Source organism: Cornus florida, unplaced genomic scaffold (assembly GCF_030987335.1).
Source record: "Cornus florida cultivar Cherokee Brave unplaced genomic scaffold, ASM3098733v1 CherokeeBrave_3.0.0_Hap2_Chr08, whole genome shotgun sequence".
In the NCBI taxonomy this organism is placed as follows: domain Eukaryota; kingdom Viridiplantae; phylum Streptophyta; class Magnoliopsida; order Cornales; family Cornaceae; genus Cornus; species Cornus florida.
The window spans coordinates 454,932-468,756 of record NW_026775578.1 but is presented as its reverse complement, the minus strand read 5'-3'; the positions used below and the strand labels follow the sequence as shown (position 1 = coordinate 468,756).

Genomic DNA, 13,825 nt, shown 5'->3' with positions numbered 1-13,825 from the left:
GGTTGACTCGTTTATTGGAAATTCTGTTGAGTTCTAAATTGGAGAAGGCATTTTCAATGGCTTAAATTTCAGAGGTGTAACTAGATTCTGAAGGGGACTGGTCAGAATCAATATTAGTATGAATTATAATCAGTGATTTTTTATCTTTGATTTTGGCTTTACATTTCTCAAGGGATTTGAGAATGGTTTCTATTTGGAGAATAGTAGAAAGGTTTGGTCTTGGTGCTGGAAGGCCTTTTCTGTGAATAGGCATGGTGATTAAGGGTTTTTCTATTATTGAGGGAGATGATGGTTTAGGATTAGTTTTCTGTGTAAAGGTTACTTCAAGTTTATCTAATTGGGTACCGATCGGGTGTAGGTACTGGTTTGTGAAGTTATTTTGTTCAATCACTTTTCTAATATCTGGATCACTAGTATTGGTGACCTTTAGAGGAGAAGCAATAACTTCAGTTCCTATGTGATCAATAATCACAGATTCCAAAGGAGGATGGGAGGAGGGAACTTTTGATTTATCATATTTAGTCCACTTAATCTTGGTTAAAACATTAATCTTATTATGATAATTTTCAAGATAATCAAAGAAATGTACTTTAAGCTTGTCTTCTGTCATGATTTGGTACATTCATGCAGGAGTTTGGTTTTTTCTTTTTCACTATACTGTTTATTAAAGGCTTTTCATTTTTCTTTATTTTCTTTTGAATCGTATTTTTTTTGTAATTCGGACAAATTGTAAGAGAAGGGTTTGCTGATGGTATTTAACTGTGGGTTAATGGGATTGATTTTGGCGTCAAAATATGTAGGGGTAGGGGAGTGTGGAGAATCTGGGTCCTTAATATCCTGTGCATTGCAAGGATGGTTAACCTGTTCTTTCTTTTTTGACCTTTGAGTTTGATGTCTTTTATCTTATGTTCCAAATTGGAAATTTTCCTATTTAGGGGAGAAACCTCGGTTTCACGTCCTAGTAGGCTGGCATCTGACCGATTAAAAGAAGTGGAGGGTCTAGATTTAGCCAGAAAAAGGTTGTTCATGAAAGCTTATTTTGACTGTTCCGTCCAAAAATTCATGTACTCTATCGAGATTACTAATATCATTATCAATTTTTGCCGGGTGGTTCTCATTTTTAAGAATCCATTTGTTGGTAACGAAATGTCATCCCAGGCTATTGATTTTTTGACCTGTATATTAGCATCAGAAGTACTACTTTGAATTAGTAAAGTGTGACCTTTCATATCTTTTTTAATTACTTTAACATTAAGATTTGTCTTCATGGTTTTGTAGTAAATCCTATAAATTAAACCTAAGGGTTGAGATCCAGGGAGCATGGGGTAACCTGATGTTTTGATGTTAAGGATGAGAGTTTTTAGTAGATGTGGATCACTAAGACTAAGGGTGAAATCTGGGAAGCAATTAAAATGAACTGGTCCATTACAGAGACTTGTTTCTATAACTCCTAATAGGCTAAGGCCGCAATCAATAAATCTAGCATCTCTAAGTGCTAGTAAAACAGAGGCGTTAATTCCTCCGGTTGTAAATGGGTTGACTGCAAATTGAACTAGTCCTATGTGAACAAAATTATATCCTCGATCCTATGCCTTCTAATTGTCTTAGCTGTAAGCAATTGGCATTTCTCATCTTCTTTTGACAAGGAATATATTTATTCTACTGTTTTTACTCTATAATCACTATTAAAGGTTGACTCGAGAAAACTGGTTTCATAAAATTCTTTAGTTGGGACTTTAGGGATATTCAAATCTCTAAAATCTAGGTTACTGTCTTCGATACGATATTATTCTTCATTGACTATGCTTGGAATTGGAGGGATGTGGGGAGAACTGGCTCTGGAGCTCACTGAAGAAGTGGATTTGAATAACCTATTCATGATAACTGGTTACTGACCAATCTTGTGTGGTTTTTCGGTAAAACGAACCATGCTCATAATTCTGGTCGGTTGGTATCTATATCCTATATACACACACACACTCTGTATAAAATACTTGGAGTAAATCATTTTACAAGTCTCGTCTCATGAACAATCAGCTTTATGCTGCTGATGCAAGGACAAAATATCCTCGTAAATTAAACATATTGTCCAACGAGTCCCCATCATTGTGCTTAAAAGCTTGAATACCAAATCCCCGAGGACCACTACAATTTATAGGCCCCAGGTTTAATTTTGCAATTCACATCCGAAGTTCACTTTAGAGTGATGGTAACACAAGTTACACATCCTCGTAAATTAAACATATTGTCCAACGAGTCCCCATCATTGTGATTAAAAGCTTGAATACCAAATCCCCGACGACCATTACAATTTATAGGCCCCAGGTTTAATTTTGCAATTCACATCCGAAGTTCACTTTAGAGTGATGGTAACAAAAGTTACACATCATACAATGGAAATGCAAAAATCTAAAAATTTTCCAAATCTCCTTCCACATATTCCAGTTCTTCTTCCCAAACCACCAAGATTATTCCAGAGTTTTTTCTCATGGCCCCTGGTTCTTTAAAAAAACCTCATCATCCTCTCAGAATGGAAACTTGGGATTGAATCCGATGCTAGCAATTTCACCCATGTAATGATGTGGATTCGGGTTTCCAAAATCCCTCTACAATACGTCACCCCAGAGCTAGGTTCTAGAATTGCACAAAGTTTCAAAGTACATGAATTTGTTGAAATCAGAGACAAAGGCAATGATGAAGGCCAAATCCTACTAATTAAAGCACTGGTGGACACATCTCGACCACTTCTTCGAGGTATTCCATTGAGAATTGAAGGTCAGATCCAATGGTTTCTTTTCTCTAACGAAAGACTCCCACCCATTTGCTATTTATGTGGCCATCTAGGCCATATTATGAAGCAGTGCACCAACCAAGCTTCCACGGATCAGCAAACTCCTATTCCCTGTGGACCTGCTATACGAGCTGATAATGATGTTAGCAAACTCATCTTCTGCTCCACGCAATCCACGTCTGGCCCTTCAACTCCAGAGAACAATCAGAACTTGTCGTCGGTATACACTCCGGCAAAGACGAACTCCACCCGCCGTGTTGATGTGACATCTTCTCTCATGTCAGAAAGTAAGTCTACCAATTGCCACTTATCACCCAAAGACACGACATCAGGTAATTCTACTCTCTGTGTCCTTCCTTCCCCTAAAGGTAAATCTATTCATTCACAAGAGGACACGTTGTCTGGCACAAGTTCCAAGTCAAGTCAAAAGCATGCACCACAAGCAAATGAGCTCGTTCCTCAAAGTGACATGATTGCCTCCCAAATAGAAGATATTTTCCTTTCCCATGTTCTGAACCAGACAGGTCTCAACTCTCTCAGTGGAATCCAACCAGAACCTGACCATAGACCATCCTCTTTGAACAACCATTTACGGGCCCCCTTTTTCCAAACTCAAATATTGTCACCTCCCTTGTTACGAGAGAGGCCCATTTCAATTTCTCAACCCAACCACACCACAATCCCACCACCCAATCACCCCACCTTACCACCTCACCTAGCCCAATCCATATTCCCATGGATAAATCAACTAATCACTCCACTAACCTGAGTCATCCCACTCTCAATCCCACATCAGAATCCAACCCAACCAAACCTCCTACACCAAAACACACTGACCAACCCCAACACATCACCACCTTACCACCACCATCATAACATTCTATTCGAAGGTCATGGAAAAAACAAGCTCGTCCGAACCAAACCTTCAACCCCCCTCTTCGACCCATATGTTCTCTTAAACGAACCCATTTAGACTCTCTCTGGCAGATGGCTCAACCAACAAAGCAACCTCGCTTTTGTTATTTAACTTCTGAACCAGAAGATGAGTCACATGATACATCTCACCTCGAAGCTCCACAACATAGTCCAAGGGTGAAGGAAGCCAGTCCAAATTGGCTCCCACCCCCTCAATGATGCTTTTGGTGTGGAGCTATAGGGTGCGGGGAACCCCCACACAGTTTTCCAGTTGAAAAGACTTGTTGATCTTCATTCCCCCTTCATGATCTGCTTGCTTGAAACTAAAAATAATGGAGGTTACCTTGATAATCTCCGCAGACTTTTGGGACCTTTTGAGTCGTTTTTTGTTCCTCCTACTGGTTTGCGAGGCGGAATTACAATTTTCTATCGAGATGATCTTGGAATTGATGTGGTTGATCACTCTGATTTTCAAATCAGTTGTTCTATTAAAGGTGTTGGCCCAATGGAAAAACACTTTACATGTATTTATGCTTCATGCTCATACAACATTCGTGCCCAACAATGGTTTTACCTTAACAACCTGCAACATCGTATCAACTCTAGATGGCTCATCATGGGCGATTTTAATGATCTCCTTCGCTCCCATGAAAAACGAGGTGGTCTCTCTCGCCAAAGTTAGATGATGAAAAACTTTCGATGCATGGTTGAATCCTGCCACTTCCTGGATTTAAGCTACCATGGATTCCTATGGTGCAACAACAGAGAGAACTACACTATATTTGAACACCTGGACAGAGGCTTATGCACTTATGATTGGCTTGCTTCTTTTACGTGTAACTCTCTGCATCATCTTCCAGTTATTGGTTCAGACCACCAAGTTCTCCTTTTGAAACTCTTTGGCGATAACTTTAGAGCCAAACGTCAATTCTTCTTTGATGCTCGTTGGGCAAAGGAACCTGCTGCCTCAAATATCATTGAACACTCTTAGCTCTCCCCAATCGCAGGCTCAACACCATATAAGGTAAAATCGAGACTTGCCTTATGCAAAAATAATCTGAAAAATTGGAACAGGTCCAGAATTCATAACTCCAGCTCCCTCATCAAACATTTTCAGGATCAAATTGCAACCATTAAGCAGTCCATTCTTCTCGACCACTCCATGTTTCATAAGTTAGAGAGAGAATTAAGTCATGCTTGGTGCAGTGAAGAAATCTTCTGGAAACAGAAGTCTTAAATTTCCTGGCTTCGACACGGCGACAAAAACACCTCATTTTTTCACAGGAAGGCTTCGATTCGCTGAAAGAAAAATGCCATAACATGCCTTGAGAATCCAATGGGAGGCTGGTGTGACTCTAAAGAGGACATTCGTACGGTCATCGAATAATTCTTCTCACAACTTTACAGCTCAAATCACAATAATTTATGCAGCTCCTTCTGGCAACTTGTTACTCCGGCCATAACTAAAGAAATGAACAACACTCTTCATAGACCAGGATCTTTATAAGAGCTTCGACTTGCAATTAAAGACATGGGTCCCTTTAAGGCCCCGGGCCCTGATGGCTTTACGCCATTTTTTTACCAAACCAACTGGAATCTCATTCAGGACGACCTGGTTTGCGGCTTTAATCATTTCCTTTCCACAGGCCATGTCCTCAAAAGCCTCAACCACACCAACATTTCCCTAATTCCCAAGACCCGGAACCCCACATTAGTAACCCAATTTCCCTCTGCAATGTTCTGTACAAAATCTTTTCCAAAGTTCTGGTAAATCGATTGCCCCTGCTTAACACTATTATCAGCCCCTCCTAGAGTGCTTTTGTCCCTGGGCGTTTAATCCATGATAATATCATGATCGCCCATGAAGCCATGCACTTCATGAAATCCAGAAGACACCAGAAAACAGGATACATAGCCATCAAACTGGATATGGCCAAAGCATTTGACAGAGTTCGATGGGACTTCCTTGAGAAGATGCTTTAGGCCCTTGGATTTAGTTCTCATTGGACCAAAAACATTATGCAATATGTGATCACAGTCTCTTACTCAGTGGTGATTAATGGTGAAGGGGGCAACCTAATCCATCCATCACGTGGCCTAAGACAAGGAGACCCTCTTTCCCCATACATTTTTTTTTCTATGCTCAAAATGTCTCTCCCTCCTTCTATCCCATGCAACCTTGCATAAAGAAATCAATGGGATCCCTATGGGCCCTTTTGTCTCACCAATCACTCATCTCCTATTTGCGGATGATGCTATCCTTTTTTGTGAAGCCCTCACTTCAGAAGCCTCTAAGATCAAATCCATCCTTGACCACTATTCCTCCCTTACAAGTCAATCAGTGAATTTTCAAATATCAGGCATATTTTTTAGCCCTAATGTTTCCCAACAATCCCAATCTCAAATCCACAATGTCCTGGGTATTCACTCCACCACCTGGCAGGATTGTTACCTCGGTCTCCCTTCAATTATTGACAGATGCAAGACCACCACTTTTAAATTTCTGATTGATAGACTATCTTCTAAATTAAAATCTCTCAAGGGTGAACTCTTATCCAAAGCAGGAAAAGAAGTCCTTCTTAAAACAGTTCTTGCAGCCTTCCCCAACTACTCAATGTCATGCTACAAACTCCTTCTCTTGACTTGCAAAAAAATTCAAAGCCTCATGATGAACTTTTGGTGGTCAGGCAAAGAGAAATCAACTGAAGTAAAATGGATAGCGTGGGACAAGCTATGCCAATCCAAAGAAGAATGCGATATTGCCTTCTGAAATTTAGAAGCTTTTAACGCTGCTTTACTTGCCAAACTGGGATGGCGTCTTGAATGTTTTGACCAATCTCTATTTGCTAGAGTTTTCAAAAACAAATACTTCCTCAGAACCAACTTCCTTCAATCAGGTTGTGGGCGCATCATGGATATGGAAAAGTATTTCTTCTTCCAAAGAGGTTATTAAAATTGGTCAAAAATGAAAAATTGCTAATGGCCATAAGACAAATTGCTGGCTTGATCCGTGGCTTCCAGATCCGAAGAATTTTTTTGTCACGTCGACTCCCCAATATTTTCAAGTTAACTCAGTTGCAGATTTAATTAACCTTGCTTCCAACTCATGGAATGCTAATTTGATTCATCAACTCTTCGATCCTAGAGATTCCCAATTGATCCTTCAAATTCCAGTCCGTCAGTTTGGAGGCGAAGACACTTTAATTTGGGGGGTGACTTCCACAGGGCATTTCTCTGTCAAAAGTGCGTACATTATTGCTCGCCACCTCCTCTACAACCGTATCACTCTGCCAGAGCATGCTGGTAGTAGTGGCCACCAAGAATTCAAGTCTCAATGGAAGGAAATTTGGAAGATCAAAACCAAGAGGAAAATTCAATTTTTCATTTGGCAAAGTTGCCATAATCGCCTCCCAGTGCTCTCTAACCTTCAATCAAGGGGGATCATCTCTAACTCTTTATGCAATTTATGTGGTGAAGTTGAGGAAGACACCCTCCACATGCTTTGTCGTTGCCCGAACGCTCAGTTGATTTTGGAAAATCTGTCCTTTAAGACTTGATCCCAATGCTTTCATTTCTTCATCATGGCACCAACAATGGGGTTCTCTTATGGAAATCTAGAAGAATGCAGACAACTCTGAGGAACTTATAAGTTTTGGGTCATTTTTGTGTTAGCAAATTTGGAAGTCGAAATTCTTGACATTTCCAAAATGAGAAATGGGATCCTCTTTCAACGAGCTCTCGCCAGCTATGAGGAATTTTGGGATTTGGAAGTTTCTGATATTTAATATGGATGCCTCTTTCAACCATTTTTCCAAAAGTGCAGGAGGAGGCATTATCATTCTCAATTCTCAGGGACACATAATTCTCGCATCTTCTTTATTTTCCCACTCTGTCTTCTCAGCAAAAATGGCAGAAGCATGGGTCTTGCATGAATCCATCAAGATCGCTCATTGCAAATCCCTCCATAAGATTATCTTTGAAGGCGACTGCCAAAACATTATGCTCCTCTCTCCATCAGAGGAACTCTCTTCAGTTCTCATGGATGACATCAAAGTCCTTTTGGCGACCCACCCTAATTCAATGGATTCATCGCAATGGCAACTCTGTTGCCCACTGTATTGCCCGTAGGGCTCTTTCTTGTAAAAGCAATGAAGGCATTTGGAGAGTTTGGCCTCAGTGGCTGCTTCAAGCTACAGATACTGAATTATCCAACTTGCAATTGTAATCTTTCTTTTTATGTATCAGGAAAAAAAAAAAAAAGTTACACATCATGCAGCAATGTTTGATAGTCTGACAGTTGATTGCCATTACAACACACAAATATCATCGTAATACAAATGATATAACAAGAATGATTAGGGTTCTCGGCCTAACAAGAATGAAATGATATAACTTAAACATGAAAGAAAGAACCAAAAAAAGATGAAAACGATATCACATGTAAATGTTTATTTCCTTGTTACGAATAAAAAAACACATTAAAACAAAACACATACATAACTAATCCGAAACAGAGTAACAGTGTAGAAAATCCAAAACACCAAAGATATGGTAGTCTCTAATTATGGAAATAGGTTGCCCCCAACTCCAATCTGAGATTTCTATGCCTGCAATTACAATCACCACCAGGAAAGGGGAAAAAAGAATATCAGAAAAGGTTCTCAATATACAACCAAAATATCTTACTAAATTTCATATGAAGTGTAACAGTAAATTATGATGCATGGGCCACCTTGTTTGCAATATTATTCGAAAGCCAGTCCAGTCCCTCATACAGCCCTTCACCAGAAGTGGCACATGTACTCTGGATGTACCTGCAATGCCAGGGCATACACTCAATCGTTGTGGGTAGGTGATTGTCTGAGTAGTGTTGTGCGTTGGATATAGATAGATGGATAGATATAATATTATACATAGAGAGAGACAGACTAATTCATTCGTGGTTGTCTGGGCATTGGCTAGTGTTATGTGTGTATATATATATATATATATATATATATATATGTATGCATACATGGTCTATAGAGAAACAGAGAGAGGGTCTATAATTTATTTTACCAATGGCGTTGGCGCAAAGAGTGAAGACCAAGCTTATCAGTTATCTCAGCAGCATTCATTGCATTCGGAAGATCTTGCTTGTTTGCAAATACTAGCAACACGGCATCCCTCAACTCATCCTGCCAAGACCAACAATATCTAATTATTAAAGCAGATCCTAAGAAACAAATGGGTAAGAAATCACATAGAAAGCTATATAAATATGTCACTCGTGCAATAATATTATTCCAGAGCTACTATATATTGTCCCCATGTGCACGGAAGCAAATAAATTAGGAGCTCCCTATTACCTCATTCAACATCCTGTGCAGCTCATCCCTTGCTTCAACCACACGATCACGGTCGTTGCTATCAACCACAAAGATAAGTCCCTGCGTGTTCTGGAAGTAATGCCTCCACAAGGGTCGGATCTGGGGGAGCAAAATTTACAAGGTCATCCACTCAATTAAGTGCAACATGGTTATAAAACTTTCAATTGAAATCGAATGACTAAGAAGATGCTCAAACATGATAAAATGTGAGCCACAAGTTTCACAGTGAATATGCACATTCAGAACTGAAGGAAGAAAAGATCAATTGAACAAAAACACCAATTGAACAACTTAACAACTGTGCAACAGACAATCAACATATTTGGTCTTGTCCTTCGGTAAACAACACCAAGATGGACCAATTTCTACTTATTGAATGCGCAATTGTATGACAACAGCTGTCAATAACAAAAACCCAGCTTTAATGAAATCAAATAAACATTGCAGCATGTTATCTGGATATCTGAATTATCACTGAACACTACTGCAACTTGAAAGCTCCATATATTTCACTGCAAGTTTCTCACAACTCCTCACTCAAATAGTCAACTGCTTCCAATAAAGAAATGACCTCACCCAACTCCATTCTTGATACTACCTTGCAGAAATAGGACTTCAATTCAAAACATTCATCCGTGTAATAAATTATTAAAAAAAAACCCCAACAAAAAGATCATTACTTAGAATTAGTCCCCTACGAATTTGAGGGTGCTGGGGAGGAAGACCGGATAAAAACTTAACTTTTGTCAGTGTTCTTAAACTTGACATCACAAGCTTTTACCTTGCATCAAACAATGGTTGATGGTAAAAGCAAAGCCAAATAACTACGGGTTCCAACAAAATAATGGTTTCCCCAAACTGTCCTTCAAATACAACACCTACTAACTAGGTAGCATAATGAATTAAACTCCTTAAACAAATTCCAATGCAGACTTAATGACTTAAAAAGGTTACTCTGTTAAATACGGAAGTATTGAATTGCGCCAGAAAGATGCATGCATGCATAGAAAATTTTGACCAAAATATATTTCTTGATTCAACTTGTCCATCAAAGTTGCACCATGAGACAATACTAACTTATTTTCAAAGGAATTAAAAAACATCTTCCCACTATGTTGATTAACGGCAAAAATAAGTTGAATGTGCTTCGCAATTTGAGGTTCAAGTTGTGGTTGCATGAGCTAAAAATAGGGCTACCTGGAAACTTATAAAATCAATTCTTAATATTTTCTTATAATATGAACTGCTTGAATAATAAACTGGTGCATCATATCTATGTTTTAATCTTTTATAATTTCATGTCAAAAACTTATTAACATCAAATTCTGCCATGAAAATTAACAACCACAATGTTGCAAAATTTGGTGAACATTACACCTCCATACCTTGTCTTGGCCACCCACATCCCAAACAGTAAAGCTAATGTTCTTATATTCCACAGTCTCCACGTTGAATCCTGAACAAATAAAAGGAATTAGTCCACTTCACATAAAAAAATAAAATAAAAGGAAAAAAAGGTGAGTGAAAGCGAAAGAAGAGGAAATAGCAAACTATCGAATAAAAAAATCTAAGCCAACATTGTGGAAAAGGATGATTTTTCAAGCAGACTTTTTAACTTGTGCACTAGAATATACGAATTTACTAAAACAGAAAAGATATTCTACCATAATTTTAGTGCTATTTCTGAAATATGCAATGTAATTTGCAGTACTAGAATAACCACCACCAACCCCCCACACCGACCCCCGCCCCCCCCCCCCCCCCCCCCACACACACACACACACACACTCTAAATCACCATTATCTCTTTTTCCAGAAAAAAGGGCACCATTCAAATTCAACACAAAAATATCAAACTGAAACCACTCAATTCAACATGAAAATCATCCAACCGAAACTGCTATATAATTTCCCCCATCTATAACAAGATATAGATTGAACTTCACTAAACTGGCCAAAAAAAAAACACATCAATAAACTCACCTATGGTAGGAATTGTGGTTACTATCTCTCCCAGCTTGAGCTTGTACAGAATGGTAGTCTTACCGGCAGCATCAAGACCCACCATCAGGATGCGCATCTCCTTCTTTGCAAACAGCCGACTGAAAAGCTTGGTAAAAGAAAGCCCCATCGCCGTGTCTGCTAAACCCAAAGATACAAAATCATCACTGACCAGAGTTTTTCATTTAGATTTATAAGTTTTCAATCAGAAAATAAACAATGGTAGACCAGCAATGCCAGTTTCAAAGTGTTTGTTCTAATTTCATATACATAGAGATGCACATCGAACACACAAAGGCCCAGTTTGATTGGAGGGAAATGGAAGGAAAAGAAAAGAAAGGCTAATGAAGGGAAATGGAATATTGTGTTTGCTATAAATTATTGAAAGAAAAGAAAAGGAACAGAGGGATTTGTAGTGATACAAATAAGGGATGGTACCGGTTTTGTTATCCTTTCAAAAATGGGAAGAAATGGGAGGAAAGGCTGCAAAGTTTAATAAGGATTTTCTAATACCGAACAAAATCAAAATACCATACAAGTCATAGGACATGTTTTTATTATCTTAACCCTTTCTTTGTTTTCAAATTGTCACTTTGGCTTGAATGATATTTAGCACAATCTTTATATTCATCTTATCACTTGTTATCTATATAATTTGTCTTTTAAATGTGAAAAGATATAGTGATAAATTCAATAAAAGAATTCTCTTTCCTTTCTTTAATCAAACATGGTTAATGCTAAGACTATCATTTCCTTTATTTTCTCTGATTTTAACCAAAAATGATGAGAGGTTAACACTATCCTTCCATTTCTTTTCTCTCATAAGACTCATAACTAAGGTTATCTTTTCTTTTCTTTCCCCTCCTACCATACCAAACATAGCCCAAAGCTCCTGAGCACTTGAATATATAATAAAGATACCAAAAAATGGAAAACACATATGAGCCTGCAAATCAAATTAAATACATCCATATGAGGGGCCATGCTCTAGAATAATCAGACCATTATGAGAAATTTGAAGGCAGACAATGTGATTGTGCGTAGACTAGTATAAATGACAAAACAAGAATCTATCTGCAATTCTTTGATGCATAATGTTACAAGGGATCTGAACTACTCAAATCTTTTAAAATTGCAAAAAATTAAAAATATATATCAAATAATTTAATGTATTTGTGATTTAGTAGTGCATTCCCAAGAAGGGAATTAATGAGCAAGAAGATCAATCTGTCACACAATCATTCTTAAATCCAGCAGAACAATTAAATCAGTATTTGATTAAAGCCTCAATAAACAAACGCCAAGAAACCAAAGCTTATAACTAAACCTGGGTCAGCAAAAACAAAACATAAGAGAAGAAATCAAGATCCAAATCTACATTCCCACAAATCGCTTGACCGAGAAGAGCCAGAGATCTAGAAGATTAGTCAATGTATACCCTAAACAACAAATATATATATATATATACACACACACAGAGACACGTATAAGACAGATCAAACTCCTAACTTCGAATTGAAACAGGATCTCATCCTATCCTAGAATTGCGAATCGAGCAATCAGCATTTTGGAAATCGGAACACAGATCTAACGTATGATAAAGAATTTCAACATGAAAACGAAATTGAATTACAGAAAATGATGAAGAATTCAAAGATTGAAAATCTTTTAAATCTAAAGAACGATCCACGTCTAGTCGAATGTATTTTACCTGCGAAAGGAAACGAATCAAACGGTAACAGAGACTTGATTCTCTCTCTTTCTCCTTCCGAGTCTGTCTCAAACTCAGAAAGGAGCTACCCCTGCCCCTAGCAACTAAAAAAAGAGAACGGTTTGGAATTTGGGACGCCTATTTATTGGGAAGGACGTCCAATAATATGGCTATTTTTCAAATTTTTTTTATTTTCGGCATTTGGATTTGGTTCGTCTTTTGTTTCTCATTTTATTACACCTAGCTTTGTTTGGTTAGGAAAAACCGATTTGGAAAGAAAAGAAAGGAATGAAAATTTTTAAAAATTTTTGAAATTTTTTTATTTTTCAAAGTTTTAACGAAACATTTCTTCATTCAATCTCACTCCATTTGGATTTGGTTCGTCTTTTGTTTTTTAATTTATTAGTCTCAGGCTTTGTTTAGTTAGGTGGAAACCACTGAGGAAAGAAAAAAAAGTAAAGGAAAATTTTTAAATTTTTCAAATTTTTTAAAGTTTGAATAGATGGAAAGAGACACCTAATTAAACGCCAAAATTTTATTTTTAAGTAAAAGAAGCATTAATTTATTTGCAGTTACAACAACTTATATTCTCAGGTAAGTTCGCAACTTAAATTCTACAGGTAAAGTTGTTCAAAATAGATCCGGCTTTTAAATATAATTTTTTATTTTTTATAATTGTTGCAATTCTAGTCACTCATAATCCGTGTGTATATATATTATATGGTGAAATATTTGATTTTTCTCCCAAATAGTTGTATTGTCTTTTCATCTCTAATTTTTTTTTATTATTTGTTTATTTTAAACTAATAATTAGTTTTACTTAAAAAAATATTATGAAGTCTTATTCTAAATATAAATAGGGTAAGTACAGCACACCCTAAAGTTTACCAAAAGGACACACAGATGAAACTTACTCAATTTTTTGACAATGACACCCCCTTGTTAGATTTGACAGCCAAATAGAACCTAAAAACGTGTGAAAAGTCTAATTTATCGTACATCATTTGATTAATTTTAATAGTAAAATATCAAAAATAA

The 13,825-nt window shown here is 37.4% G+C and overlaps 1 protein-coding gene across 2 annotated transcripts; it reads right to left on the bottom strand.

The window, feature by feature from the left end:
• Positions 1 to 7,987: 7,987 nt before the first annotated feature.
• Positions 7,988 to 12,948, bottom strand: LOC132268743 (ADP-ribosylation factor-like). 2 transcript variants are annotated; one of them, XM_059769552.1, is made up of 7 exons: positions 12,788 to 12,948; positions 11,059 to 11,214; positions 10,461 to 10,531; positions 9,055 to 9,174; positions 8,765 to 8,883; positions 8,439 to 8,520; positions 7,988 to 8,313 (listed from the first exon to the last, which is right to left on the bottom strand). In XM_059769552.1, the coding sequence occupies exons 2-7, from the start codon at positions 11,204 to 11,206 to the stop codon at positions 8,308 to 8,310; spliced, it is 546 nt and encodes a 181-aa protein (XP_059625535.1). In that variant the 5' UTR covers positions 11,207 to 11,214; positions 12,788 to 12,948; the 3' UTR covers positions 7,988 to 8,307. The 2 variants fall into 2 exon arrangements, with proteins under 2 accessions (XP_059625535.1, XP_059625536.1); XM_059769553.1 differs by having other exon boundaries at positions 11,059 to 11,217; positions 12,788 to 12,907.
• Between the last annotated feature and the right edge of the window lie 877 nt (positions 12,949 to 13,825).